At 40.3% G+C, this 20,630-nt stretch overlaps 1 protein-coding gene across 1 annotated transcript in view; it reads right to left on the reverse strand.

Moving 5' to 3' along the window:
- Positions 1 to 12,445, reverse strand: part of TSPAN31 (tetraspanin 31) — a 33,324-nt gene extending 20,879 nt beyond the window's left edge. The window contains exon 1 of the mRNA XM_039347735.1: positions 12,200 to 12,445. Coding sequence (XP_039203669.1) covers positions 12,200 to 12,262 — 63 coding nt within the window. The 5' untranslated portion in view covers positions 12,263 to 12,445. The remainder of the gene's footprint in view (positions 1 to 12,199) is intronic.
- Between the last annotated feature and the right edge of the window lie 8,185 nt (positions 12,446 to 20,630).

The raw sequence follows: 20,630 nt of genomic DNA on the forward strand, positions 1-20,630 counted from the left end.
ATGTTACATGTTGTACTGCAGTTACTGCCTTCGTTTCAGCTCAAGCATAGCATTGCAACTATTAACTAGCCTCCTTTGGATTGTAAATCATTTAACCCAATTCTAGTGAACTGGCCTGAACGTCTGCTCAGTAATCATTATCATGACAAGACTTTCTCATCCACCAGATTGTGGAAAAACTGGCCACATCATGTAAAACAGTTTTAATATATTACAAAATTGCCACAATATTCTAGGAGTTCTAAAGAGATCTGAAATGAAAACTGGGATTTGTTTTTCTCAGTTTATTGTTCATTCAAAATCTTCCATGACAAAACTAGATACTGCGTTGTCTCCCTTCTATTGCTGCTGTATTTTACATTTAATTAATCAGAATATAATTAATCAGAATAGAACTGGAAGGGACCTTGGAGGTCTTCTAGTCCAGCCCCTGCTCAAGCAGGAGACCCTATACCAGCGGTTCTCAACCTTTGTGTGACGGCGACCCCGTCACACGGACATGCCGCGCATGTGCGCCGCGCCGCGCATGTGCGCTGCGCATGCGCGCCACCGCCCCGAGGGGGAAAAATGGCGGATCGCGTTGTTTGGCGACCCCCATAAAATGGTCGTTCGACCCCAAATGGGGTCGCGACCCATAGGTTGAGAATCGCTGCCCTATACCATTTCTGACAAGTTGGCTGTCCAGTCTCTTCTTAAAAACTTCTAGTGATGAAGCACCCACACAACGTTTGAAGGTAAGCTGTTCCATGTATAAGACGCTATTTTTTTCCTGCAAACACCCTGTTCAAAAATCAGGAGCGTCTTATACACAAAAAAATAATGGTAACCTCCGCAGCCCAGGACATGCCTCTGTGGATTCTTTACATGCTGCTACCATGCCACCTGGTGCAGGTGTCAAGCCCCTGTGGGCTTAACACTAACGGGAAGATGGAGGGGGCAAGATTGTCCACCGGCCGAACTTCCGGATTTGCCAGCTCAGCTGTTCGGCACGGAGACACTCGCATGCCAGGGTATCTTAAACAAGGGTGCGTCTTATAGACGGAAAAATACGGTAATTGTCCTCACTATATTTATTGTAGAACTTCAAACTAACCCCAGAGAGAGAGAAAAAAGTAGAGTTTCTTCCAGTACCATTACAACAAAGTGATTAAGAGAGTGATTCCTCACATTAAACAATCTTAAATATATACAACAACTTTATTTGGACAGCCTTATCAACATCCATGTACCCATAAAATTATATTTTCACTGTACTACGTTATGTTTAAATGATTCAAAATGTTTCCAACAGAACATTGGAAAATTAGACAAAGGCTGTCGAGTTATTTAGACCTGTAGTAAAGTCATTGTCCTGAGAAGAAAACACTTTGTCATTTTACACTATTTGAACATTTTTAATTGCTTAATTTTTCCAGTATCTTAGCTTGCTTGGTGTTAACTTCCAAGACTGAAGGATTCCTCCACACCCTTTGGTACCCATGGGTACAGGGGTAAGAGTCTTTCCAGTGTGTGCCAAACCCAGCTCTTCTCCACAAAAGAGAGAAGAGAATTACACCCTCACTTACTGACCATTGATTCAGCAATTGTTCAAAATTATGAAGGTGTGTGTGGGGGGAAGACAACTGGTTTTTGAAGTTCCAGTGCTCATATGTCATGTGATCATGATCTGGCTTCTTGGCAACCAGCTCACTCTTACAACGTTGCAGCGTCTTGTGGTCACATGATCACTATTTCCGAAAATCCCTGCTGGCTTCCCATAAGCAAAATCAATGAGGAAGTTGGCAGGAAAACTCTCAGTTTGCTCTGATCAGTTGTTCACACTCTCCCCAATCTGCCAGCAGTCACCCCTGGCTCCATTGCACTCGTGTTGCGCAAGCCACTTGCACACCCTTTCCCATTCAGCTCCAGATGCCTGCCTTACTTGCCTGCTTGCAAACTACCCAGGACTCGCTTAACAATTTGCAATCCTCACTTAAAAGCAGCGATTAAGGAGTGATGTGGTCATGTGATATAGCTCTTTACAACCACGCTGCTTAACAATAGAAATTTCAGCCCCTATTGCTATGGTTAACTGACGACTACCTATATTTCATACTCAATTTCAAATGCTTTCCAGTATAAGCTATCTTACTGTGTAGGCCTTGGTGCTCTCTGAACATGATTGCCTTCTACTGTCTTGATTCACTTCTACTAAACTTGTTTTTAGCCACAAGAAGTTGTCCAAATAAGGGGAAAGGACACAGAACGGGAATGTGGCAAACACACTTCTCAAACAAGGTTGCCAAGTGTAAGGTCTCTTAGGTGTCTACAAAGAGAAAATATTGCTCAGACATAAAGTTCCACACTTGCCACAACAAGGACAGGGCACTGTCTAGATATAAAGATGAAGTATAACACAACAGAGTTGGAAAGGACCTTGGAGATCTTCTAGTCCAACCCCCTGCTCAAGCAGGAAACCTTATAACATTTCAGACAAATGGTTATCAAATCTTTCCTTAAAAACCTCCAGTGTTGGAGCACCCACAACTTCTGGAGGCAAGTTGCTTCACTAGTAAATTGTTCCCACTGTCAGGAATTTTTTTTTTTCTTAGTTCTAGGTTGATCCTCTCTTGATTAGTTTCCATCCATTGCTTCTTGTCCTGACTTCGGGTGCTTGGAGAATAGGTTGACCCCCTCTTCTTGGTAGCAGCCCCTCAAATTTTAGACAACTGCTGTAGAGTTATGAGCTATATAATTATTACAGTGTACTTAGATTAGAACTTACATTGAGAAACGCATTTGCAAAGAAATTAAAAGCTATTTAAAAAGGGGTGAAATTTGATTCACATTGTGGGCTGAAAAGTTATCCCATTTTTTTCTCAGCAATTCTCTCAATATTTTTTTACATTGCAGGTTTGGCAAAACTCGATATAATTAAGAGTAGGAGCTAAACAGACAAAAATATATTTTAAAATGACAGACTGCTATTTGAAGTATAAACATTATAGACTAATATTTTGAAGTTTATTTACTTTATTTATTCAACTTATTGAATAACTTACCGGTATACTTAATTCAATTTATATTGCTGCCTAACTCACCTAAGTTACTCAGGGCAGCTTACATAATTAAAAACAACAAAATTTAGAAATAACAGCCACTGAAATCAATTAAAACTGTTAATTAGAATGCTAAAAGTAATTTGTAGGCAAGTGTGAAGGTAATAGGAGCAGTAGCAACTCGGGAATTAACCATATATTAATCTAGTCTTATCTGTTTGGGTAGGGAGGTAACAAGGATAGGCAAACAAGGCCTAGCAATAAAAAGAAGAAAGCAGGTTTTGTTTAAAGTGAGGAAGCTTAAGAGACTTGTCTTCTATCCAGTCTCTTAACCTCCCTCTTTTAGGTTGGTTACAGCCTTGAGATGGCACTGGTTATGCTTGTCAATTACCTCTGCTGTGCTTGAGATGGGAGCAGTACATCCACCCTGATCCTCCTTGATCTCTCACCAGCTTTCAATACTATTGGTTATAGTTATCTTTCTGGACCAGCTCAGGGGACTGGAAGTGAGAGGCACAGTATTAAAGTGTTTTTTCCTCCTTTCTCTTGGTGTTGATGGGCTGGGGAAATTTGAGCCTGATGCCTTTGCTTTGTGATGTTCATCAGAGCTCTAACCATCTCTTGTTTCTGTTTACAATCTACATGAAGTTGCTGACACAGGGTTATACTGTGTCATACAGATGATACCAAATCATACATCTCTGCTCCAGACTGATCAAGTGATGCCACCAAGGTTCTTTCCCAATGTCTGGATCCATGGGGGATGTCTGAGCAAGAATAGGCTTCAGTTCAACCCTGGCAAGATCAAGCAGCTACAGTTAGCACCTTAACCTTCCAGATCCTGAGATTTTCCATCTTTGGCTCTGAGTGGGATTGCACTTCCCAGATGGAGCTGGTTTGTAATTTGGGATTACAAGGATTCTGCTAAAAGAGAAGGAGGCTTCTCTGACTAGGAGGGCCTTTTCACAACTCTTTGCCTTGGGTGTCAATTGCACCCATTTTTGGACTGAGATGCTCTTACAGTGATTCATGCCTTAGTTGTCCCCTGGTTCGATTACTGTAATGCACCCTATGTATGTATGGCTGCTCTTGAAGATGTTTCACAACTAGTCCAGAATGCAGCATCATGGACTTTTTGGGAGATATCACAATATGCTCATGAAAGACTTCTGTTCCATGAGCCACAATGACTTTCAGTAAATTCTGGATACAATTCAAGGTGCTGGCTATCACTTACTTTATCACCTACACAGCACAGTGCCAAGTTATTTTGAAATCACCTGTCTCACTCACCTCCCAGAACTAGCAGGATTCTGTCGGGCAGAGTAGAGTCACCTTGTGGGATCTAAGAGTGTCGTCTGTTTCAGTGCCTGTTCTAAGGAACAGCATCTCTCTAGGAAGGGGTCCCCAATCCCCAGTCTGTGGACCGGTACCAGGCCACGGCATGCCAGCAACCGATCCACACAAACAAGCAAAGCCCCATCCGCAGGATGCAGGCAGCACACAAAACCATGCATCCTCCGGTCCACGGAAAAACCTCTCTCCACAGAACCGGTCCCTGGTGCCCAAAATGTTGGAGACCTCTGCTCTAGGATACGGATGGCTCCACTCTGCTAGACTTTCACAAAACATTAAAGGCCTGGCCCCAGGTTTTTATGCACTCAGAAAGAATTAGTACAAGATGCTTTACCACTGGGGTACCACTCCAGTTTTGATTCCTAAAATGAGTAGTCACTTTTTGAAAAAACAAAATGCTGGAAATATAATGAATTATAGAGAGCAAGGATGTGGTATAGGTAGTCCTTAACTTACGACCACAATTGAGCAATTGCTAAGTGAGAAATTTGTTAAGTGAGTTTTGCCCCATTTTACGACTTTTCTTGCCACAGCTCTTAAATCAATAACACGGTTGTTAAGACAATCTGACTTTCCTATTGAGTTTGCTTGTCAGAAGTTACAAAGGAGGGAATCACGTGACCCCGGGACACTACAATCGTCATAAATACGAGTCAGTTGCTAAACATCTGAATTTTGATCACATGACCATAGGGGCGCTGAAAAATGATCATAAGTTACTTTTTTCAGTGCCATTGCAACTTCAAATGGTCACTAATCAAAATCCTGTAAAATTAAGGACTACCTGTAATGGTATGTGAGAATAAGGTGGGGAGGGGGCAGAGATGCTACCTAGGGAGCAATCAGATAAGAGAGGACAGAGCCTGCAGATACATAATTGGCAAATAAATCCAGAAGGAACTCCCTCTAACTCAGTGTTTCTCAACCTTGACAATTTTAAGGCATGTGGACTTCAATTCCCAGAATTCCACAGCCAGCATTGCTGGCTGTGGAATTCTGGGAGTTGAAGTCCACATGCCTTAAAATTGTCAAGGTTGAGAAACACTGCTAACTTCTCAAAACTTTTTAACAATAGGATAATGCAATATTTGTACTTTCAGACTTGTAAGACCTTATTATTGTAGCCTTACAAAATGTAGAATTAGCTCATGTGGTTGCCATTTCCTGTAAGACTTACCTGGCAAGACTAATAACCTTCACAGAATTAATGCAACAACTAATTGTAATTATGCAATAACCAGTAAGTGGGGGAGGGGGGGTCCGGTTATACAATGTAGCTGCAGGGATGCCCATAAAGGAAAATAATGCCTTCATCCTCAGTTAAGACGTTTGCAGCTTGTGAACTGCAACTATTTGGGGAAAGAGAAATTTAACTCTCTTCGTTCCCCCTCAGACTAGCCCTCGACTTACAACAGTTCATATAGTGACTGTTCAAAGGTACAAAGGCACTGAAAAAAAGTGACTTATAACCATTTTTCACAAGATCATTGCAGCATCCCCACAGTCGTGTGATCAAAATTCAGACGCTTGGCAACTGACTCATAGTTAAGATGGCTGCAGTGTCCCAGGGTCATGTGATCACTTTTTGCAACTTTCTTACAGAGTCAATGGAGAAACCAGATTCACTTAACAACCATGACACTAACTTAACAACTGTAACGATTCACTTAACAATTTGGGCAAGAAAGGTCATAAAATGGAGCAAAATCACTTAACAAACGTTTCACTTGGCAACAGAAATATTGGGCACAATCGTGGTCATACATTGAGGACTACCTTTAATCTCAAAGTTTTCCTATCCACCATATTGTCTGATAATTATATTTTAGGCCAGGCTACTAAGAGGGGTCAGTCTTTGTGTGAATCAGCTTGTATATTTTAAAATTTCAAAAATATGTAGATATTTGAGTAGAGATGATCCAGGAAGGAGGCTCACATATAAATAAAATGTATAAGTTGTGCTTTACCCACTTAATCAGAATAGTGGAATTATTTTTAAATCTTGCACGTTATAGTATCATTTTTGAAATGATTATATATTTATTGTATTTCTGTTTGGGGTTTTAACCCTCTGTTAATTGAGTTACTGCTGTGACATTGGGTAGCTATATGAATTATATACACAAAATGTCAACCTAGAAGGTAGTATTGAGTTTTATGGTAATTTATGGCAAATTGAAAAAGCAAATTTTGATTGAACATCATAAGAATCTTAGCAGTATATAACTTCTTTTCAATGTGGGAGATTTTCAATCTATTACTAAAACAGCCATCTTTTGAAGAATGTAACAGCTCTGTAATTTCTCCACTAAGTAGGAAGCAGAGGGGAAGAAATGTGTTAGATTTTCTCTTTTTTAATATAGTAATTTTATTAGAAGTTACAATTAAAAGATAAAAACTAGAGAAAAATTAAAGAAAAACAGAAAATACATAAATAAAAATTAAAAAAATTAAACAGAAAAAAAATAATGAAGAAAAAGAAATACATAAAGAAATTACTTCTCCCCTTCATCAGAAGTATAACCAATTTTAGCATCTTATCGCCTTTGGTTAAAAGTCAACAAATGATCTTTTCTTCCCTTATCACATATCTTTAAACAAATCCTTAAAACCTTGTCATTCTGTCCTGATCAGCAAGTCCTTTAAAGGTTACCAGAGACAAAAACTGTCTATTTTAATCATGACCAAATACACTAATTTTACATTTCTTCTTTTTCTTTTAACAGTCTTGGTCTTTAGTTCCTAATGTCCTACAACTTGATTTCTTTTTATTTTTTTCTTTGTCCCTTATGACAAATATTCCAGATATTACAAATGTCTCTTTCGTAATTCAATATAGGAAAATTATATGGGCCATTCTCTTGGTTTATTATTTGTATATCCCTTTTATTTATTAAGTCCCTTGGGACAAATATTCCAGATATCACAAAAGTCTCTTTCGTAATTCAATATAAGAAAATTATCTGGATCATTCTCTTGGTTTATTATTTGTATATCCCTTTTAGTTATTAAGACATCAACTGAAGGGATTTTTTTTTAATATGGACAGTGCAGCATCTTTTTCTATATCATGCTTACAATCTGCCATTTTTAAATCCACTTTCCGATCATGTTAATCTTGTCCAGTAAAACTTGTTCCTCTTTCATAACCTCTATAAAACTCAGTCTTATAGAGGCAGACCATCTTAAAATTAACATTCTGACTCCACTGTTCAAAAATATCCTTTAATATTCCAATATTAAAATATTTTGCTTCATTGTTATTAGATCAAATGTAAATGTTTTTCTCCTTTAACTGTAATTTTTAGTTGCTTCTAATTTCCTCTAGTGTTCAACCTTTGAAGTCTGAACCCATGTTTTTTTAAGAGAATTCAAAACAAGAGCATTTTCCTCAGGGGAAGGATTCAAATAATTAATTTCAAAATCCTATTTCAAATCCATCTAGATCAGTGGTTCTCAACCTTTCTAATGCCGTGACCCCATAATACAGTTCCGCATGTTGTGGTGACCCCCAACCACTTATACATCACCGGGTGCCAGAGGTGTGGCCAAAGAAAAGGGGGGGGGGGGAAATGGCGGACAGCCTTGTTTGGCAACCCCCGTGAAATGGTTGTTCGACCCCAAATGGGGTCCCGACCCACAGGTTGAGAACCACTGATCTAGATCTTTAGTACATTTATAACTTTCCAAAATCAAACTTCTAATCATCTTTTGCTGTTTATTCCAAAAAGATTTTTTAAAAATTCCTTAAACCTGTATTTAAAATTTCTTTTGCTAAGGATTGAAGGAAACTCACCTAGTGCTGTAAAACCTGTTAATCCAAAGATTTCCAATAACTGAAAAGTGGTTAACAAGTAATTTCTTTAAGTGGTTAGAAAAGGAAGTATGAAAACCCAGTGTCCTTGTGAAGGCACCAATTGTGGTTTGAGCAAAAGGATGACTCCTTTAGTGTCCCAGAACTCTAAATTAGCTGGTGATTCCTATCTTACATTCTCTTCACAAGGACCAACTGTCCGGAGCATTTGTGGGTGATCTCAAGTTTTCTAATCTGAAAGCAATTATAGCTTGCTGGTCTACTTGCCAGCTGTTAAACCTACTGCAGTTGTCAGATCTGCTTTTAATGGAGCCATCTTCAGTTTGCCATTTCTTTCCTGGAAATCTGAAGTGGGTTAGATATTCTATACTATTTCTTATTATATCTATTCATCTGATTTGTGGAAATGACAGCTAAATCTGCTACTTGTGGGTTTGACTGCAGCAATAAATGCTAGGAACTTGCTTTCTTAAAGCAGCAAGCAAACTGTGAAATTATGCAGGGAAATACACCAACCACATTTACTTTGATGCAGAGATATGTAAAGCCTTTGTGATAAATATTTGCAAAAATCTTAGGTGAGGCCCGTTTTAACTAATCACTGAATGCTCCCTTAGATATAGTTTTTACAACGTATCAACTTGTCCCAAGCATAGCTGTATGTGGTTGGTTACAAATAGCTTCATTTGACTGAAAAATATCAAATGCCTCTGAACTGTGTATGAAGATGATTATTTTACTCAGTATTTGTCATGAGTGTGGGACCAGAAGCCACCAGACAAATGCAGTCAATGGGGCCATCTTCTTTGACTTTTCCTTAATACAGTAATCCCATTCTCTTTATTTTAGCTTTTTTTCTGGGTAGCAGAGAGGTGGATTTCAATTTTATCATTGGACAGCAGGAAATAAATAATTGGAGAAGAGAGTATAGTTGTACAAATCGGCTGCAGAGATGCCCATATAGGAAAACGCCTTCATCTTGAGTAAGATGTTTGTGGTTTGTGAATGACAACTATTTTGGGGAAGAGAAATCTAATTCTCTCCCTTCCCCTCACACTAAAATCTCAAAGATTTCCTATTCACCATACTTTCTGATAATTATATTTCAGGCCTGCCCACTAAGATGGGTCAGTCTTTGTGTGAATCAATTTGCATATTTTAGAATTTCAAAAAAAAACCCCACATATGGACATTTGGGTAGGGGTAATCCAGGAAGGTGGCTCACATATAAATAAAATGTATGAGCTGTGCTTTATCCCACTTAATCAGAATGTGTAACTTTATGCTGAAAAATGTCTCTAGCCAAGGTCTCTAGGAACACACTCCCTATTCAAACAGTGTACAAAGCATTACTTGATTTTTTCACCCTGTCTTGCAACTTCAAGCATCTGCATCTGTACTCAACAGCATCTTACTGTATTGTATATTATATAATATACAATATTACATGATAGCAGTCTTCCAATATTTAATGGAATGTCATAAAGGAGGGGGGGGGGTTTCAACCTATTCTCCAAAGCACCTGAAGGCAGGACAAGAAGTAACAGATGGAAACTTATCAAAGAGAGATCCAAATTCCAACAAAAGAGAAATTTCCTGACAGTGAGAACAATTAATCAGTGGAATGGCTTGCCTCCAGAAGTTCCAAATGCTCCAACACTGGAGGTTTTAAAGAAGAGATTGGACAACCATTTCTCTGGATGGTATCTCCAGGGTCTCATCCTTGAGCAGTGTGTCAGATAAGAAGACCCCCAATGTCCCTTCCAACTCCGTTATTCTGTCTACCAGCTTTAGAAAAATTGTCACGCAGATACCATCCCATGGTTTTGTAATGAAGCATTAATTATAGTTAGACCCAATGTTCTGGCCATGACTTTTCATTATCTAGGTCAGTGGTGGCGAACCTATGGCATGGGTGCCGGAGGTGGCACTCAGACCCCTCTCTGTGGGCATGCGCGCTGTCGCCCCAGTCCTAGGCCTTCAGCTGGGTTTTATAAAACTTTTTCGCTTTAGGCCTCCGCCATGTGCAAAATAAAAAAGGTTCAGTCAATTTCAACTTCTCGCGGGAAAAAAAAAGATCTGGAATTGATTGGTTGAACGTTTTAGCAGAACATATTAATTCCAACAAATTCTTACTATCATACTTAATCCATTCTAGGCCTCTTGTCTTTCTCAAAGGGAGGAGAAAAGTTCATTTATTGGTTTGTTAGGTTTATGACCCACCTTTTGTGCAGCACACATAGCACTCCATTTTCTCATTTCCCTATCACCACATGAGGTAGGTTGCGTTCCAAGAGAGTGATTGGCCTAATCAGCCAATGAATTTCTGTAGCTGAGGATGTCTTAGAATCTCTGTATCCCTAATGCCAGTCTTATATTTTTAAATAGAAACTATAGTTATAAAAAATCACACATTTTCTATCATTATACAAGGAAAACTATTAAAGTTCTACTAAACCAGTCATTTTCTGTTCTGCTCTTTTTTGAGCTATGTATTGCTAATTCTTATTTTTCCAACGTTTCCCAGATGTTCCTGCAGTGTAGCCAGGGACAATCAAATGACAGATAATCTTTGTAACTTATTTACCAAATCTGACAAAACATAGGTCAATAAACAAGAAGCAAAGGTTCAGTGATTGTCAGCAGTCAAGGGAACATTTGAGACAAGATTTCAAACTTGCAGAGGCAAATTTTCTTAGATAACTATCATAAGCTTCCCATTCTATGCAACCCCGACAAGACATATGTTTTAGTCCAACTCTTCTGGGGCCAACCCATTACCCACTTATCATCTCCCCCACAATGCTTGCAAACAAAGTATGTAGGATTTATAGCTTCTCTTCTCACTGTACTATAATTTCCTGGCCCACAAAAAAGTCAGACAAAACAAATCTCTCTTTTTCCTACCATGCATTCTCTCACCGATTAATCTTAGTCTTCCTCCATCTGCTCTGCTCTAGAGCAGAGGTCCCCAACCCCTGGTACGTGGACCAGTACTGGGGGGCCATGGCATGCCAGCAACCGGTCTGCACAAACAAGCAAAGCCCCATCCGTTGGATGCTGGCAACACACAGAAAAACCTCTCTCCGTGGAACTGGTCCTTGGTGCCCAAATGGTTGGGGGCCTCTGCTCTAAAGGACAACAACCACCCTCAACATTTCCAGCCATATTAGTTATAAATTCTGGAGACTATACTATACAGGTAGTTCTCGACTTACAACAGCTCATTTAGTGACCATTCAAAGTTACAACAGCACTGAAAGTGACTTATGACCATTTTTCACGCTTATGACCATTGCAGCATCCTCATGGTCACATAGTTTACATTTGGATGCTTGACAACTGGTTCATATTTATAACAGTTGTGGTGTCCCAGAGTTACATGATCATCTTTTGCAACCTTCTGACAAGCAAAGTCAGTGGGGGAAGCCAGATTCACTTAACAACCATGTTACTAATGTAACAACTGCAGTGATTCACAACAAATGCGGCAAGAAAAGTTGTAAAATGGGGCAAAATTCGCTTAACAAATTTCTCCCTTAGCAACATAAATTTTGGGCTCAATTGTGGTCATAAATCGAGGACTACCTGCATTCCAAGCCAAACGAAGGTCACCAGATTGGGCAACTGCCACAGAAGCAGTGAGGTCATCCCTTCAGCCAGCTCTTACTTATTTTCCTCTAAAAACTACCTTCCTTCCAACCCTAACCCCCCCCCCCAGCCTCAAGAGTACAATCAGAAAAAGATCTAGCTACATCTCTTCCCCCCCCCCAATCCAAGCTCCTCCCGGGGCACCCAGCAACCCCATTATGGGTACGGTTCTCTCCCCCCCCCAACATCACGCACGCACGCACAAACACACACAGCCCAGCCTTCGCCCCCCCCTAGATCTAGCCCCCCCTTTCCCTCCATAGGAACTCCACGCTCCTCTTCTTTCCAAGCTACGTCCGGGAAGAAGCGAAACAGCCGTCCGTCCGGTTGTCATACTCACCACGTAAACGACGTTGAGCGCACACAGAGCATTGCGTGAGCAGGCGAAGCCCCCGCAAACCATGTTTCCAAACAGGAGGAACAAAGCCCACTCGCCTCTGAAAACGCCGAACAGACTCCCCCTAAGGGGCAGCACCCGTGGACACTACCCCTTTAAATCCCGGCCTGCCTCCACCGCGCTTGCGCACCAATACTTAATGCAGCCTGCCGGCTCGGTGCATTCTCTTGATAGAACGCCTACACTCATCCGCCCCAGGCGCATGCGCCCTTGGAGTAAGACGCACTGCCCCTGGGGAGTCGGTCGTCTCCATCCGGGTTCTGGAGTAAAAATACGGAAGATGCGTAACTCAGAGAGCTTTTGAAAAACAATGATGTGACGTTGTTGCTACTTCCGGTTCCAGGCTGCCATTTTCACGGGCTGGTTGTTGAGTAGTTGGGATTGTCTTTAGTGGAGAAAGGAGAATTTTATAGCGCGCCTTGCTTTATAGTATATGGAAAGAGTTTATTTTTGTTTCTTAGGTGGTATCCACACATTCAAATGGGAAAGTAGCATCTTTTTGCCTTGTAATGCTTGAATATTTTCTACGTTGATGAAGCCGTTTCCGGAAATACTCCCATGGCATCTTTTGCAGCAGAATCGAAGATGCCTTAAAACCCGAAGACATTTAGTGTTTTTGTAGGTCGTCAGCTCAGTAAACTCTATTTAATAAGTCGGTTGATAGGAAAATCTGTGCTAAAAAAGTTTCGGAAATACATGTTTGAGCTAATATTTTTAATATAAACTCTAGAGCTTTAAACATTTAAAAGATATTGGGCTTCAGATGTTCTTATAGAAAAGAAGGGAGCGTTTCGGACATACAGTTAAGAATGAAGTTGTGTAAATTTATTCCTCGAATAAATTCAATGCTGAGGGTGCACAGATATTTAAAATAAAATCCATTGCACGTGGATTTGGGAGGAAGCCACTTATCCCAAGGCAACTGGGTTTGTTTTTCTTTGAAGACATTTCACTTCACATCCAAGAAGCTTCTTTAGCTCTGACTGGATGGGGGGGGGGGGGAGAGAGGAGAGGCTTATCTGCGTCATCAGGGTCACCTGAGTAGTGCAAATGGGTGTGGAGCCTTCTTTGAACTGTTGAAAGGAGTGTTATAGACTGGAGATAGATGATATCATATCTCTCCCCTTCTGTTGAGAGAGGGCTGTTCAATTTTGACACAGATGGCCTCTTTAACTCCTCTTTCAAACTAGTGGTCCTCTCTGTCCAAAATGTGGACTTTGCTGTCTTCCAAAGAATGGACTTTGTCTTTTAAATGCAGATGGACTGCTGACTCTTGTCCTGACAGGTTTGTTCTCCTGTGTTGTGCCATGCGTTTATGAAGTGGTTGTTTTGTTTCCCCAAAGTACAGATCTGCACATGGCTCACTGCATTGTACTGCATATACCATGTTGCTCAGTTTGTGTCTGGGTATTTTATGTTTGGTGCAGACAAGCTTCTGCTTCAGTGTATTCTTGGGTTTGAAGTATGCACGTATGTTGTGTTGGCTGAAGAGCCTCCTGAGCTTTTCCAATATTCCTGCAACGTATGGAATGACAACGTTGCTTCGTTTTTGTGGTCCTCATTCTGATATTCTTCTTTAACAAGAATTGTAAAAATGACAACAGTGTCCCATCATTCTGAATGGGGAATAAAAGCTGTTATGTATGCCATAAGGCATAAGCATATCATTCGGTAGTTAAAAACACCATCCTAAGTTCTTTCCCCCAAGGAATCCTAACCACAAGTGTGATTCAGTTTTACACAGTTTGCAACTCTAAGGGTCCATTCCCAAAACATTTAGCATGGATTTTGTGCCCATGAAAATTGTCTACTGAAAGAGAGAAATAATAGTTTAGTCCAATTGTGTCATGAATTATTTTCTCTCCATCCCCTAGTATGTCCAAAATGAAAGGTACACTACTGAATTAGCGTTCCGCAATATTTGGATAATACTATTGACCTACAGTAAGAATGTAGAGATACTTTGTAGCAGTTATTATCTTTTAAAATCTATTGTTGATATTCTATCATATGTAAATCTAAGGGCTCTTGGCAAGGGATGGGCTGCATCTCACGAAAACAGAGGAAAATGTACTCAGAAAAAGATTGGCCCAACTCATCAGGAGGGCTTTAAATTAAAATTATGGGGGGAGGGTGACCTATTTTTAGGATCTCTAGAACCCAAAAACAATCATAAATCCCAAGAAAACAAATCAAACAATGAGGGAGGCAAAGACGAGAAAAAAAGAAAAACCCAAACAACAATCAGGAGATGCAGGAAACATACCCACAAACAGGCATAAAAGTCTTAAATGCTTATATACAAATGCTCAAAGCTTGGGGAACAAACAGCGAACTAGAAGCAATAGTACACGAGAGAGGGTATGACATAGGCATTACAAAAACCTGGTTGGACGAAACCCAGGAATGGAATGGACTGATGAATACAAATTGTTCAAAAGAAACAGGTCTACAAAAAGAGGAGGAGTTGTACTATATGTAAGAGAACCCTATACATCTACAGAAATGCACATGATCCAAGATAAAATCTCTCCAGAATGTATATGGGTCAATATAAAAGAGAAAAAAAGTGACATTACCATAGGTGTATATTACAGGCCACCCAGCCAATCAGAAGAAATAGATGAACTCTTTGCTAACAAATATATGTAGGAAGCATACCACAGTAGTAATGGGAGACTTCAACTATCCAGATACCAACTGGGAGACAAACTACAGTGAGCGGGAGATCAAACAGATTCCTGACCAACCTAGCTGACAACTTTGTCATCCAAAAGGTGGAAGAGGGAACTAGGCAAAAAGCCATACTGGACTTAATTCTAACTAATAGAGAAGATGTGATAGAGGGAGATGAAGTTGTCGGAACCTTGGGTGAAAGTGACCATGTCATACTGGAATTTAATATAACACAAACACTAGCAATAGAAAACAATCCAACCAATGTCTTAAACTTCATAAGAGCCAACTTTAATAAACTCAGAAAGAACCTAGGAAAGATCCCATGGATAAAAATCCTAAAGGGGAAAACAACCCAAGAAGCATGCGAAACTCTGAAAAATGCGATCATAAAAGCCCAGACCAGCACAATACCACTGAAAAAGAAAAACAAGAAATTCAAGAAGAAACCAGCATGGCTACATAAAGATCTCTCTGACAAAAAGAACAAATACAAAAAATGGAAAAAGGGGTACATAACTAAGGCTGATTAGCAGCAGACAGCCAGTACATGCAAAGATGAAGTCAGGAAAGCAAAGGCTCAGAACGAACAAAGACTTTCAAAAGAAATCATGGATAATAAAAAAAAAGTTTCTTCCAACATATTAACAACAAGAAAAAAGTCAAGGAAACTGTAGGCCCACTAAAGAGAGAAGATGGCAAGGAAATAATGCAACAGGGAGAAAACAGAGCTGCTTAACTCATACTTTGCATCAGTCTTCACACAAAAAGAAACTATAGTCCAACGTACCCAAAAAACCACTGCAAAAGCCAAATTAGAAACAAAAATTAAAATAAGCAAGAAAATGATACAAATGGTATAAATCACCAGGGCCTGATAGATTACATCCCAGAGTTCTGAAGGAGCTGGCAGATGTTATCTCAGAACCATTGCACCACATCTTTCAAAAATCCTGGAGCACCGGGGAAGTACTTGAGGATTGGAAAAGGGCTGATATGATTCCCATCTTCAAGAAAGGGGAAAAAACAGACCAGTCAGTTTAGCAATACCTGGGAAGATCCTAGAAAAGATAATCAAAAAACAGATCTGCGAACAACTAGAAACAAACAAAGTTATAACCAGTAGCCAGCACGGGTTTGTTAAAAACAGATCATGCCAAACCAATCTTATTTCATTCTTCAACAAAGTGATTAAACTAATAGACCAGCGAAATACTGTGGACATAGTATACTTAGACTTCAGTAAGGCATTTGGTAAAGTAGACCATAACCTACTCCTTGGTAAGCTAGAAAAAGGTGGAATAGACAACATCTGTAGCTGGCTGGCAAACTACTCAACGGGTAGTCCTCAATGGCACTACATTCACATGGAGAGAAGTAAGCAGTGGGGTACCACAAGGTTCTGTCTTAGGCCCAGTACTCTTCAATATCTTCATCAATGACTTAGATGAGGGAATTGAAGGGGAACTCATCAAATTTGCAGATGACACCAAACTGGCAGGAGTAGTCAACACCCCAGAAGACAAACTCAGGATCCAAAAAGATCTTGAGAAACTTGAACAATGGACCCTATCCAACAAAATGAGTTTCAGTGTGGAGAAAAGCAAAGTTTTACATTTAGGCAGGAAAAATCAAAGTTATAAGTACAGATTGGGCGAGACCTGGCTTAAAAACAGTAACTGAGAGGGATCTTGGAGTCCTAGTGGATGATCACTTAACCATGAGCCAGCAGTGTGCAGCAACAACTAAAAAAGCTAATACAATCTTGGATTGTATAAACAGAGGCATAGAATCAAAATCATGTAAGGTATTAGTACTGCTTTATAAAACCCTAGTGAGACCAGACCTGGAATACTGCAGCCAATTTTGGTCACCATATCACAAAAAAGTTGAAAAAAATTCAGAGAAGAACAACTAACATACATGATCAAAGGCCTGAAGACTAAAACATACAAAGAATGGCTGCAGAACTTGGGTTTGGTTAGTCTAAAGAAAAGAAGAAATAGGGGAGACATGATAGCAGTATTCCAGTATTTGAGGGGCTGCCACAAAGAAGGTCACGTTATTCACCAAAGTACCAGAGGGCAGGACAAGAAACAATGGTTGGAAACTGATCAAAGAGAGAAGCAACCTGGAATTAAGGAGAAACTTCTTGACAGGACAATTAACCAGTGGAATAGCTTGCCCCCAGAAATTGTGGGCACTCCATCACGGGGGATTTTTTTAAAAGAGGCTAGACCAGTGGTTCTCAACCTTTTTATAACCGCGACCCCCAACCAGTCGTAAGTCGAGGACTACTCAACCGGTTGTAAGTCGGGGACTACTCAACTGGTGCAGCACCGTTTGCAGAATGGGACTTTTGGCGGGCTCAGCAGGGCAGAGACAGCCTGGACAATTCCTATTGGCTTTTGAAAGCCAATAGAATTAGACTCTATTCAAGAGAGTCTATTCTATTGGCTTTCAAAAGCCAATAGAATAAAAAGGAGTAGCACAGCTAAGGAAAAGGGGAAAAGAAAATGGCACACTGCGTTGTTTGGCGACACCTGTGAAATGGTTGTTCGACCCCAAATGGGGTCCCGACCCACAGGTTGAGAACCACTGGGCTAGACAGTCACTTGTCTGAGATGGTATAGGTTCTCCTGCTTGAGCAGGGGGCTGGACTAGAAGGCCTCCAAGGTCCCTTCCAGCTCTATTCTATTCTAAGTTAGTATTCAGGATACTGTAAGTTTAGGCACATTGAAAATGATGAGATTTTCAGACAGAATTAAGAAATGAATTTGGCTCATTCCTCAGTAATATTCTGAAGTGCATCTTTTCCTTTTTTAACAAATCATATAAATGGTTACCATTCATTTCTGAGATTATGCGTACACACATGCATGCACATACATATATAGCGAGAATATTTATTTCACCCACCAAATATATAAGAATAGGCAAAATAACTAGGTTTGTTATTTGTTTATTGTACCATCAGTAAAATGTCCTTTCAGTGCCTGATTTCACCAATCCCTGAATTCACTGCAGCAGAGTGACTCCTTAGGAAAGAAACTGACCTCCCACTCAGATGTATCTCATTTTTCATCTCAACAGTTTATTTTAATAGCAATAGGTTTTCTGGTACTGTATTAGTCTAAAAAAGCAATTGTTGCAATAATATTCTTAAAATGAAAGAGCACAAGAAATCACTCTTTTTAGTTGATTTATGGCCCACCTTTCATGCGTTCAAAGCAGCACATATGTGCTCTCTCCTTCCTCCCCCCCGCCTCTCCCCCCCCCCCCCCCGAGATAGATTGAGCTGAGAGACAACTATAGGCCCAGAGTCACCCAGAGATTTTCTGTGGTAAATTAGGCTCCGAGTCATCCCACTTTTAGTCCTTCACCTTAACTGCTACACCACGCTTGATTGCTCTCCTTAATCAAACAACCACACCTATTCAAATAGTATTATTGTTTCTTACATAGCCTTTTATTTTGCTTCCTCAAATACACAGTGCATTGTGAATTTTGAAAATGCTCCAAATGTGTTACTTTTAATTCATATTAGGTTAACCCTTAAAAGCTTAATACAATACTGCTTAAACATTGCCTACCCCCACTTTATCCTTGGTTTCTTTTGTATCCTTGGTTTCTTTTGATCACAGAGCAATCTCTTGGGAATTACTATATATAGTGGATATGGTCAAAGTCTATAATAGGTAGTGGCAAAACCCAAAGGGAGTGGGACAACTGATGTCCCTCTGATACCAGGTTTTTTTTTTTTTTCTGTGATACTACTATCTCTCTCTAAGACCACAAGGTAGGGAAGAGCCAGATAGTTCTTATCTGAACAGAACTCTTGCAGATGGTTTTAAACTAAGGTAGAAGAGTACCCAACATTGCCCTCCCATAATTTAAACTAATAGGGTTCACTTCATAATAACTTAAGATCAGCTCCTGTGGTATAAAAGCAATCTGCCCTACCCTTTGAAGGAGGAAAGGTTAATTAGTGATTAATATGAGGACTGGAGTTCTGGCTCTTATTTTTGATACATTTTCCTGTGTAGCCCCTCTCTTCTCTATCTGCCAGGATCCTCCCCATAGATCTGCCAAGATCCCAGAATTCTATAGATTAAAAGTATGCAACAGATATGAAAGCACTAAATGCCAGTTTTAAAAGATTATTAAATTTATATGCTGCATTGATTCTGAGCACTTTACATTTTATAAAATAGTTAAAAACATTTAAAAAAAAAAGATTGCAGAGATTACAGATTTGGATGGCAACAAAGAAAAAAGAAAAGGGAACTTCAGTTACCCTCACCATAAGCCTGAGTGAAGAGCCAAGTCTTTAGGGTCCTTCAAAACACCGGAAGCACTGAACACTACTTGGGCACATTTTGTGTTTTGCTCAGTTCAGTCCAGGAGATGGCCCAGCTCTCTTTACAGAACATTTTTTGCCCACATGGATTGCTAGAATTGCAGCCCACCATCTGGGTTTCCAGATTCATGCTATTGGCACTCCATCTTCAATTGTATAGATGTATATAGAGATTCTTGACAAACTAGCAATAGGACAATTGAGTGCAGCTACTGATTTTTGCATATAACAATGCCTAGCATGTGTTCAGTCAAATGGTACTCTTTTTGGCAAATGTTGATTTCCAACCCAATGTTTCCCTTTACAACAACTAGCATTCTCTATTCTGGCCAGAAACAGGAATTACAAGCCACCAGATCTAGCTCCAAAATGCCAAAAAGTCTGCAAATGCTTTGTTGATTAGCACTGGCAGTCTGGGACTTCCCTGGCAATGGGGCACTTGGTGTGGATGTTGACAGTGCATATGACAATGCAATGGCCTTTGGTAAAAGTAGATCATTGTTTCCTATAGAGCAGGGGTCTTCAAACTTGGCCCTTTTATGACTTGTGACTTCAACTCCCAGAATTCCTCAGCCACGTGTGCCTGGCTGAGGAATTCTGGGAGTTGGTCCACAAGTCATAAAAGGGCCAAGTTTGAAGACCCCTGCTATAGAAGCTGTAATCAACACTGTGTACAGGATCAAGCTGCTTTTCATGCTGAAGATAGATTCCTGATTTCATTACTCTTGAGGCTACCTTGAGCCCATGGCCTCATGCTACACCACTTGTGCCACCTGTGTTAATTCTGGAGGCACTCAAATATGAGTTGATATACATTCTAGAGCAGTGATGGTGAACCTTTTAGAGACCGAGTGCCCAAACTGCAACCCAAAACTCACTTATGTATCGTCGGGTGCCGGGTGGGCGTGGCCCATTGGGTGGGTATGGCCCATTGGGTGGGCGTGGCCCATTGGATGGGCATGGCTGCGGTGAACGGCAGACTGGGTGGGATTAAAAAGTTCAATCAATCAATTCCAACTTTGCAAAATCTTTTTTTTTCCGTGAGAAGTTGAAATTGATTGATTGAACCTTGTTTTCTTTTTGCACACGGTGGCAGAGGCCTAAAGCGAAAAGGTTTTATAAAACCCAGCTGAAGGGCTAGGACTGGGACGACGGTGCGCCTGCTCACTGAGAGGGCTCTGCTTGCTACAGGTTCGCCACTACGGTTCTAGAGTCTAGACCAATAGTTCTCAACCTTTTTAACGCCGCAACCCCCAACCAGTCGTAAGTCGAGGACTAAACCGGTCGTAAGTCGAGGACTAAACCGGTCGTAAGTCAAGGACTACCCAACCGGTCATA

This window comes from Crotalus tigris, unplaced genomic scaffold, assembly GCF_016545835.1.
Source record: "Crotalus tigris isolate CLP2741 ecotype Arizona unplaced genomic scaffold, ASM1654583v1 scf7180000018101.4720394464:4744507, whole genome shotgun sequence".
NCBI classification, from domain to species: domain Eukaryota; kingdom Metazoa; phylum Chordata; class Lepidosauria; order Squamata; family Viperidae; genus Crotalus; species Crotalus tigris.